At 40.4% G+C, this 11596-nt stretch overlaps 1 protein-coding gene across 1 annotated transcript; it reads left to right on the top strand.

Moving 5' to 3' along the window:
• Positions 1–2278: 2278 nt before the first annotated feature.
• Positions 2279–4174, top strand: LOC116263677 (probable disease resistance protein At4g27220). The gene has a single exon (XM_031643409.1). The coding sequence runs from the start codon at positions 2279–2281 to the stop codon at positions 4172–4174; it is 1896 nt and encodes a 631-aa protein (XP_031499269.1).
• The last annotated feature ends 7422 nt before the right edge of the window (positions 4175–11596 follow it).

Raw genomic sequence — 11596 nt, forward strand, 5'->3', positions numbered from 1 at the left:
CATCTCTCTCCTAAAGGTAAGTAATTCAATTACCTTTTGTGATATATAATGATACTTTACATGTAATTCGTTTTATTGAGTTAAACTTAGAACACGTTGATTACTTTGGGTGGTCAAAGGAGTTTCCTTAGTTACTAATTAAACTGAACCTTAGTCTTTTGATCTTGGAGAATCCGGCAAAAGATTTGTGGTGAATTATCACGAGTCAGGACCTTATAACAGTATCGACGTCGCCGGATTGTATACTCCGACGCTGAAATGATAGGCCGGGTAACTTGCAAAAATAGGAATAAGTTCAAGAGATTTCATGAACCTGAATCGCATGTTCAAGGACAAGGTTTTAAATCCTGTAAGGAAAACGAGATTTAATAGTTAGTTGGATTCTCCGTGGCATACGATTGGTATCTGATTCTGATGGATATCTGAATCTAGCAACCAGTAAAGATTTGGGTCTTGTAGTTCATTTTGCTGTGAATCTGTACATCTAATAATTAATTGGATTCTATGCCCACTCGTGTCTGCTTCCGATGGATATCTGAATCCAATAATCAGTAAAGATTTGGATCTGGTATTTCACTTTGCTGTGAGTCCAAATTGAGTTTAATTACAAGTGTCTTATCAATTTGAGTTTGATCCCTTTGGGTTTTTTGGCAATTGGAACAGTAACATACCATACTATGTATATGCTCCATAGTACACCAAACATTGACTTGGATCTCCTGGCTCCGGAACTGATTCCCATCTCCTAAACGTCTTCCCCTTGGAGAACTCTTTGTCTTAGATTATTTCATTGGATTTCGTCAGATTTATGAATTCATATGGCTGATTTACTACTAAATCATACTTTTGTCAAAAAAGTCCAAGATAATTTACTGCAATCCATTTTTAGGATACTTGACAGAAATCCTGTAAGCAGCTCAAAGTTTGAGTAATTTAAACGAAATTTTCCTAAATGAAACAAATCCATTCATTTGACTAATTGTGGTTGAAATTAGCTTTGGTTTTCCAAAATTAGCGAAAGATATATCAAACAAAAAAAGAAAAATAAGAGAAGTTCAAATATTTGACAACAAATTGGGGAAATGGAGTAACAATGAGGTTTCATCAGTCTTAAGAGAAAAAAAAAAAACATAAGGCGTTCAGCAATAACAAAATACAAGATAATTTAAAACTCTAAAAGTATAATTAAGTAATGGCATGACACGAATCGATGCTAAAACCATATTATTTTCCATAAATTTAATCAAATAGGTCGACTCTGGCTTGATTCCAATTGATTTTAGCAACATTGGTGCGAAGCAATATAACTTGCCAAAGGGGTACCCATTTCTCACTATTATTATTACTATTGTTATTATCTTATTATTATTACCATGACCTGTTAATTTCAAATAAAATAATTTTTACTATTGTGAACAAGTCTATTTTAATCTCTTAAATTGTAACGCACGTCAGTTTGTCAATCGAATGCCTTGACCAAAAATGTAGAAACACCAAACATGCTTGCCACTCCCCATACCTTTTCTCCAACTCATTCTTAGCCATCTTAATTTACAGATTATGCAAAATTCATCGTTAACCATCTTAGTTTACAAAAAAAAAAAAATTCCTTCCTTTCTTCATGTGAGGGGAAACCTCTTGAACAAGGGTTGTAACCCTTTCCTTTCTCCTGCCCCTCATTCAAGGCTGTTTGATATACTCGTCAACTAACGTGTAGTATTATCATTGTTGTCAAGATGTTCGATTGAGATAGAAACATAATAAGAGTGGAATAACGTGGTTCAGCTATTAGATGCCTACATCCATGAACTGAGTGATCTATTTCACTTAATTCTCATCAGCCGAATTACAATATATTCTCTTTTATATATAGCAAAGGCTAGAACCGTTAAGCCAAATAAGAGTATAAGAGCACAGCAGCTGCCTAGAATATTAGCGGCCCATCAATCTGACCAACTACGTCAAGTTCTTCGGGCAAAAAATATCACTAGGACAAAAAAAACATCATTGCTCTCAAACCAACTATCTATCTGATGAAACGCTTAGCGAGAAAAGCAAGGACTTCCATTCCTCACCTGTACATCGTTTTTTCTCTGCCAATGTGCACGTCTTTTTACTTGAAATCGGGTGAAGAATGTGGATGGAGGAAAGACCTGACTTTCTTCATTGATGGTGTTTTTTCAAGGTTGAGATAAGTTATTAACTCATGCACATATCTCTCCTTTGCAGATCTATTGACACATCCCATTCTGTCTCAGACATGAGCACATTTACCGGCATGTTACGCCATTTTAGCCTAAAGAACAGGAAAAAGGATTCAAAAAATCGTGACACCAATAACGAAGAATCACAGGACAGTGAGCTTGGCCTCAACGCAAAATTGATTCTATGCTTCTTAAACCCGGCAATTCAAAAGATTGGAGTCTGGGGCATGGCTGGAACAGGCAAAACCTTGAATGTCACGACGGCACTGGGAACTTTAAATGAATTGAAAAATAAAATATTTGATTTTATCCTCTTCTTCACCGTCAAAGACGGCTTGAGAACTCTGAGAAATGATTTGATGAGGGAACTAGGCGTTATTAAGGTTGATAGTGAAGATGATGACATGAAAGCTGCGGCCTTGTTGTACAGGAGGCTGAGAGGGAAGAAGTTCCTTCTCGTCTTAGATGACTTGTGGGAAACAATCAGTTTAGAAGAGCTGGGAGTTCCTGAAACCACCGAAGAAAATGGCTGCAAGCTCTTGGTGATCACTCGAAACCGCAAACTGTGTGACCGTATGGGCACTCAGGTTGATATCAGGGTGCCTGGTTTTACTGAGGAAGATGCATGGACCTACATCTGTGAAGCAGCCGGCGACGTCGTGAAGCAGCCATCAATCGAGCCCATAGCTAAACGAGTTGCAAAAGAATGTGATTGCATGCCTCTTGCACTTAAAGCGACAATGGAGGCTATGGCGGGCAGAAGCGATGAGGTTTCTTGGCTGAGAATGTTGGGTGATTGGATGCACTTCAGGCCTTCAAGGCGAATCTTCGAAAAGTTGTTCCTGCGTTTGAAGTTGAGTTACGATCACTTGGAAAGTGAACTCCTAAGAAAATGCTTCTTAGCTTGTTCTTTCTATGCAGAAAAACAGGAGGTCAATGTGATAGAACTGATACACTGGTGGATTTATGAAGGCTACATTGACCTTACAGAGGAAATGGCATTGTTGGAGGCTTATGAGAAGGGGGCTCATCTGATAGCAGATCTAAGAGATGCAAGTATGATCCAAGTTCGTGATGGAGGCCTTATTAAATTCAATGATGTGATGAGGGACCTAGCTCTAATTATCAAATCCAAAGAGTTCATAAAGAAGATCGATCAAAAGCTACTCGAAGCACCAGACAGAGAAGCATGGGAAGAAGCAGAGATGATATCACTAAAAGAAAACCAAATAACAAGCCTTGAGCAGAACCCAAACTGTCCCAATCTCACTTGCCTGCACCTCTGTAGCAACCATCAGCTGAGAAAGATCTCCCCAGAGTTTTTTGAGCAAATGCCGGAACTTCGCTTTCTAGATTTGTCATGGACAGGAATTGATTCTCTGCCAAGATCAATCTCTCATCTTGTGAAGCTTCGGTTGCTTGATTTGGACTTCTGCAGGTCCTTGAGAAACATAACAGGTGTAGGGGCTCTCAAGCAACTGATCACTCTTGATCTCTCAGCCACCCCAATAGAAGAGCTACCAGTGGAAATTGGTGAACTGACTCAGCTGAGGCGCCTGCACATGTTTGCCACTGTGCATCTCAAGAGAGTTGCTAGTGGGATCTTGCCCAGACTCTGTTTTCTGGAAATCCTCAAGATGGGAGGCAGTTCCTATGCTTGGCAAAGCGAGGGCCTGGTCGGTGAAGCCAGCTTGCAGGAGCTGTTGGGCTTGAGACGCTTAGATGATTTAGCACTTGTAGTGAGAAGTGTTACTGATTTTGAATTCTTTGACCAAAGTACATCTCTACAGTCATGGAAAGATGACGTTACCATAGAGTGCAGAATCTTAGAGACGTCGACGACTATGAAGTTTGAAGGCAAATTCAACAAGTGGGAGAGCGAATTTGAGGAAGAAGACATGGTTGCCAAGATCCTAGCCGCTGCATCATCGATGGTGGATAAGTATGAAGGGTTCTTTGACAAAGCTTAATTTGGTCGAATTGACTTGGTGTTTAAAATGGGTAGTGGATTCAGAGCTTTTTCAAGGGGCTGGGAGTGAAGCTCCGGATTGCTACTGCTGAGTGGCTTTTGAGATTGAAGAACTTCTTGTTTGTGGATTGATATGTTGTTTGGCTTTCTTTTGTATGAAACTGCAGGAATGGTCTGTTTGATTTCGAATTGCAAAACGTTTGCAATGTCGTGCATAAATTAATTTGTTGAAGATTTGTATAAAGACCTTGTGTAAAAGAAAAGTTGATTTGACTAGAGCTTGCTAAGAGAAAAGAATCCATGTTGGGATCTGGTATTCAGTTCCACGTTTGACTATGAATCCAATCTCAATCCTACGCAGAACCAAAATCGAAGTACAAGAAAATGATAGATTTTAAACTAGCTTGACAAGTTTGGATTTAGTTTCAGAAAATCAATTTGGAGTCGAACACTCGATCCACATCAAAATAGGTTTGATTCGGTTAACTTGAACTAGGTAATAGCCATATCCAAATAAAAAGTAATTTATTCTACCCCATTCATTTTAATTGTTGCTAGTCGTTGATACTCGAAAAATGATCGACGATGTACCATATCATGTAATCTTGCACGTTGTCACAGAATCACATATAATTTGAATTCAAATCCAGAGCTTTCTTGAGACAGTCCTGCATCTCCACTCAACATCTGAATCTCCCATCTGGACTTCGGATGCACTTCTTTTAGGAAGCACAGTTATTTTTCATTATCTTCGATCTGTCTAAAGCTGCACCTTTGGCGCCGGTGAGAAACCAAGTATCTGCAGGGAACAGAGTGCCAAGCAAACGTTTAACATCTAAATGTGTAAGAAAGAAACAAGAGACAAGTTTTTATGTGGTTCAGTGAAGCACACCTACGTCCACGAGAGAGACTCTTCCACCGTGTGTGGTGGAGAGGTTCATTCTACTATTTATAATGTTACACTTGAGACTTCTCCTTGATTTCAGGAGAGATTATAGTCCTACCATGATTGCTCTTGCGAGCTGTACATATACGTTTCATGTTGCTAATGTCTTGGGATTGACTTTCCCTGTTGAGTCGTTGCATTCTTGGATCCTTATTTGTAACTGTGGCCTGATTCCCTTCATCGTCATCTTCTTTAGTAACTGCCGTAATCTGCAATCTGGCTGATTTATCATTTTGTGTAATGGTGGCCTGATTTCCTTCATCGTTGCTCTGTTCTTTAGTAACTGACGTAATCGGCAGCCTGGTTGATTTGTGATTTTGTGTAACTGGCACAACAATCTTCATTCTAGTCGTTTGATGATATTGATTATATTCCTTTACCGTTTCATCCCCCCTCAAATTGGGCGGGCCGTTAGCCAGACCCAGTTTGTCTCAAAGTGAATTAAAGTGGTTGCTAGACAATGCCTTGGTGAATATATCAGCAAGTTGTTGAGAGGATGGCACAAATTGCGTGGTAAGTTGTCCAAGCGTGATCTTTTCACGAAGGAAATGATAATCCAACTCAACATGTTTCATTCGAGAGTGAAAAACTGGTTTGATAGAAACCTGTAGGGCAGACATATTGTCACAATATAAGATTGGAGTGCAGGCTAGATATATTCCAAGATCTTTCAATATATATTGAATCCATGTAAGTTTGGTGGCGGCAGAGGCCATAGATCTATATTCTGCTTCTGTCATAGATCGAGCGACAGTAGGTTGTTTCTTAGCTGCCCAAGATATACAATTTGTGCCAATGAAAGTGCAATATCTAGCAGTTGAGCATCGAGTGTCCTTGCATCCTGCCCAGTCTCAATCAGAGAAGGCATGAAGTTGAAAATCAGTCAGAGGGGAGAGAGTACAACCATCAGAAATAGTTTCGTGAATGTAGCAGAGTATAAGTTTAACAAGCTGAAAATGACTATTCTTTGGTGTCTGCATATACCGACTGACATAATTAACACTGACTGATATATCGGGCCTGGTAAACATCAAATATTGTAGCCCCCCAACCAAACTGTGAAACAGTGTTGGATCTGAAAAAGGTCCATCATGAAGAGGTGATTGATAATGTTGAACTAAAGGGGTGATGACTGGTTTACAGCCAAGAAATTTTGCACGTTCGAGAAGACTAAAGGCGTAACGCCGTTGATTTAAGAAACAGTCCAGATTTAGTCTTAATAACTTCCACACCTAAGAAGTGATGAAGATATCCAAGATCTTTCATGGCGAACTCGATACTCAACTCTTTAATAATTTGTTGAAGAAGGATACTATTGCTTCCTGTTAATATGGTGTCGTCAACATAAAGAAGGAGAAAGATAGTACCTTGAGCTTCTTGATAAACAAACAATGAAGAGTCTGAGATGCTGGCGTAAAAGCCTTTGGTTAACAAGGAGCCAAACCGATTGTACCAAACTCGAGGTGCCTGGGGAACTCCATATAAAGCTCGGTGAAGTCGGCAGACATGTGTGGGTTTGGAAGGATCAATGAATCCTGGTGGCTGTTCAATGAATACAGTTTGATCCAAGTTGCTATGGAGAAACACATTTTTGACATCGAGCTGCTTAATGTCCCAATTGTTGGTCAAGGCAATAGTAAGAACAATGCAAATTGTAGTCGGTTTGATAACAGGAGAGAAAGTTTCCATAAAGTCAACACCAGGAATTTGGTTGAACTCGCGAGCTACCAGCCGTGCCTTCAAGCGTTCCAAAGTGCCATCACTTTTTAATTTGGTTTTAAAAACCCAATACCACATTCATGTTTGGTTGTCGAGGAACTAGAGTCCAAGTTTGACAATAGTGAAGTGCGTGTAATTCCCCTTTCATCGCCGCGACCCAGCCATCATGCATGAGAGCATCTTTCACCGTTTTGGGCTCTAGATGAATACTCATAGTGAGCAAGTAGCAAGGATTAGGCTTAACGACACCAACCTTTGCTCGAGTAATCATGACATGAGAGTTTGAGGATGGAGGCGGAACTTGAGTGGCTGCGGCATGGAGATCGAGAGATGGTTCAGCTTGAGGTGGAAGCTTGTCACTAGAAGATGGTGAGGCTGCTGCAATAGGGGATAGCACAACTTGTTGAATCAATGAGTTTTCGTGAGGAGAAGATACAGCAGGTGTAGCTAGTAACATTTCTGGAGTTGGGAGCTCTTCATGATGCATACAAGTGGAGGAGCCAACAACAAGCTGTCTATCCACATTCTGAGTATTATTAGGGGGCTCGGTCTAATCCCTGAATGTTGTAGGTTGCAGTTGATATTCAACTTTGGAAAATAATATGCCAGGCTTGTGATACGGAAAGTTAGCTTCATCAAAAACCACATGCCGTGAAGTATATATACAACCAGTAGGAGGATATAATCTGCGATAGCCTTTGTGAATGGAACTATATCCCAAGAATACACAAAGTAACGATCTTGGTTCAAATTTATGCTTGGCATAATCTTTCAAGTAAGGAAAGCAACGACTTCCAAAAATACCAAGGCATGTATAATATGATTTCTTTCCAAAAACACATTCAAATGGTGATTTCATTTGCAAGGTGGGTATAGGCAACCGATTGATTAACCATGCATCAGTCAAGAAAGCATCGACCCAATATTTCATGGGTATATGAGCATGGAAGAGCATGGTGAGACCCAACTCAACTATTGATCGATGACGCCGTTCAGCCAGTCCGTTTTGCGGTGGCGTTTTGGGGCATGACTTAATATGTCAGATGCCATGATTTCTCAAATAATTTTCTAGGATCCGACTATTAAATTCACCTCCTTCATTGGTTTGAAAATTTTTTAATTTTGTTTCGAATTGACGTTCAACTAGTTTGTGGAAATCCATAAACACTTGACAAAGTTCAGATTTGTGTCGAAGAGGATATAACCAAACAAATCTTGTAGCTTCATCAACAAATATAGCATAAAACTGAAATTTTTTTGTAGACGTGATAGGGGCTGGTTCCCATAAGTCACAATGAACACATTCAAGAAAGATTTGAGAATGCTCTTCTATAGGAAGAAATGGAAGCCGACACATTTTGGCAAGCTGACAACTAGAACAAACTGACATTCTTGATTGAGGTCCACTCACCTCAATATTATTTTTGCTAACAAGAAAATCAACTATCCGATGATGAGGATGGCCCAAACGTTGATGCCACGTTTCTTTATTGATTGACTGAAACCTGTTGGAAAAGAAGACTGCATGTTGTCGATCCTTGGAGTTTTCTTGAAATGCATAAAGATCTCTGGTTCTACTGCCCAACGCTATTAGACGATTGTCCCTCTTGTCCTTAACAGAAAAACCATCAGTAGATAATTGAAAAACATATGGATATTCAGACGTTAACTGGCTGATAGAGACTAAATTTTTCTTAATTTGAGGCACAACTAGAACATTATTGAGCGGCATGCATTTTTTTCCCGTTTTGAATATCAGCATTTCCAATATGAGTGATACTTAATTTTTCACCATTTCCCACCATAATTTGATCGTTACCATGATATTCAGTATAGTTTGTAAGTTTATCTGGATTAGACATTATATGTGTGGACGCCCCCGTATCAGGAAACCATTTGCCATCATGTCCGTCAGCTGTCTTCATTGCTGCCAAAGCGTAGGGTACTTCCTACACTTGGAAAGCGTGATTGAATCAATGCCAACAATTAGCAGCATTGTGATTCATTTTGTGGCAGATTTGACATTGAACACCTTTGTTCTTGTTTTGGTTCTCTCCGCGTCCACCATTCTTGTCTTGATTGAATTGAAATTGTCTTCCTCCTTGGGCCGACTGAAAATGTCCTCCTCCTTGGGTCGACTGAAAAGCTCCTCCGGCCTCCTTGGGCCGCTTGTGTGAATTCTCGCCCCTTTGAGTTAAAGAACTAATTTCTATTTGATTTAAACTTGGAATTTGAATATTTCTCTCTGTAAAGTGCAACCTGCTGACTAGTATCCTCATGATACATACTCCGCATAGTTTCATGACTCTGGAGTAAAGCTACCACATCTATGTAGGATGGTGTTGGGGGTTTCATCATAGTGGTCGTAAAGGAATCATATTCGTGTTCCAATCCACGAGCCAAAAAACTTTGGAATGGTCTTCTATAGGCTTGCCTATAGCCGCAAGCTCGTCACATATCTTCTTGAACTCACAAATAAAATCAGCAATAGACAGATTTCTTTTCTTATAAGTCTCAAGCTTTTGCATAACCAAGTGTTCCCTCTCTTGACATTTATGAGAGAAATGTGTCATAAGTGTATGTCATACCTCTTTAGATGTTTGAAGTCCAATGACGGTACCCATGACTTCTTCTGCAAGAGTGCCGGTGATCCATCCACGCAATAGTCGATCTGATTTTCGCCATGCTTGATAGATTGGATTCACTCGTTCCTCCACCGTACCATCTTCTTTGGTGTGATGGACTGTAGGTTCGGGCGCAGCTGTCTCTCCTTCAATGAACTCAATCATATCTTGGTTCTCAATGACTCGAAGGAGTTGGGTTTTCCATATCAAAAAATTGGTCTGGTTCAACTTAATGGTAAGAAAGTTTGTGACTTTAAGTTGTAAGGGTATGGGTAAGGAGAAGAGACGGTGGAAGCCATTGAAGGTATACTAAAAAAAAAACTCACGGTGCAAGACCCTAATGCTCTGATACCATGTGAAAGAAAGAAACAAGAGACAAGTTTTTACGTGGTTCGGTGAAGCACACCTACGTCCATGAGAGAGACTCTTCCACCGTGTGTGGTGGAGAGGTTCATTCCACTATTTATGATGTTACACTTGAGACTTCTCCTTGATTTCAGGAGAGATTATAGTCCTTTCATGATTGCTCTTGCGAGCTGTACATATACGTTTCATGTTGCTAACGTTTTGGGATTGACTTTCCCTATTGAGTCGTTGCATTCTTGGATCCTCATTTGTAACCGTGGCCGGATTCCCTTCATCGTCATCTTCTTTAGTAACTGTCGTAATCTGCAATCTGGCTGATTTATCATTTTGTGTAATGGTGGCCTGATTTCCTTCGTCGTTGCCTTCTTCTTTAGTAACTGACGTAATCGACAGCCTCGTTGATTTGTGATTTTCTATAACTGGCGCAACAATCTTCATTCTAGCCGTTTGATGATATTGATTATATTCCTTTACCGTTTCACTAAACGGGCATGCCCATCGAGTTTCCTGTGTGATTCCTCGTTTTCAGCAAGTCTATCAGGTTGAGGAAAAAGGCACAAGTTGGAAAACAAGCATAAATCCTCAGAAAAGCAACCCCAAGAAGTACAATGGTTCTGCTCCTGACGAATGAAAGTAAATTGCGAAACCAATTTCTTGGGTTGTACAACTTTAACTTGTTTATCAAGATTAGCTCGTGATCGATTAGGAAGATCTATAATCGACCACTTAAACCTTTAATGATCTCTCGTTTCAAACGAATTATTCAGAGGTCACAAATGTGCTCATCCCCTGTTTGCCTTGAACAAGAAAAATCTTCCTCACAATTCAAGGATCCAAAACAGCAGTGTGTGTTGCACCAAGTAATTAAGCGGTAGCTTAACCATGATGCGCAGCAGTGGGGGTTTACCTCCTCAAAACGATACTACATTTTCTCAATTTGTAAGCTCCGACGACTGTAAGATCCATCGTCCGGTAGCCGTTTCCATTTGCTAGCATCTGGGTAACTTCTTCTGCCTCCTTCTGTTCTCGAAGAACCAAACACCCGATGCGGGCATTTGATTCCAACTCTCCACATTCCATTTCCCTTAACAACATTTCTCTCCATTGCATTCCCCTCCGATCACAGATCAAAAAATCATCCTTTGAGACTATAAACCGAGTACTTGTCACGGACTGCCCCCTCCAGAAACGCTCGAAGGACGCTGAAAGAACCCACACTCGGCACATTTGGAACAAGGAAAGATATTACTGCCGTCCCGTTGGGGCTCGAACAATTTAGAAATCCAGGAAGGCAGAGCTTTACATAGCCTTCAAAATTCGCCTCCTGAAAACAAACATTTATAGTATAATAAATTGCGGATTAGCAAACCAAATTTAATAAGCCACCATTCAGAAGGCACAATTCTCTCTTTGTTTACCTTCAGCCTGTTCCACAAGGCATCGGAAAGGCTGGTGCATTCTCTAAGATCCAAGTCCTCCAAGCATTTCAATTTCTCAAGGCCAGGAATGTCGACGAGATTCCCGCACTTGTTTAGATTTAATTCTCGCAGCATATTCAAATTCGAGACATCTGAAATTGTCTCCAGGGCCTCGCAGCATGTGGCATTCAGATGGATCAACGATGGTGGTGTTGGGTCGGGTCCAGCCTCAAGAGAACCTGACCCGGCCCGTCACTTAAGTGACGGGCGGGAGAAATAAAGGGGAGGGCACTCGATGGTGCCTCCCATTCTTTTCTTACGTCTCTCTCTCTTTTAGGGTTTTCTTTTGG

Source organism: Nymphaea colorata, chromosome 11 (assembly GCF_008831285.2).
Source record: "Nymphaea colorata isolate Beijing-Zhang1983 chromosome 11, ASM883128v2, whole genome shotgun sequence".
Lineage (NCBI taxonomy): Eukaryota > Viridiplantae > Streptophyta > Magnoliopsida > Nymphaeales > Nymphaeaceae > Nymphaea > Nymphaea colorata.

Excerpts from the sequence above, each read along its gene's own strand:
- LOC116263677 (XM_031643409.1), top strand. The coding sequence starts at position 2,279 with ATGTTACGCCATTTTAGCCTAAAGAACAGGAAAAAGGATTCAAAAAAT.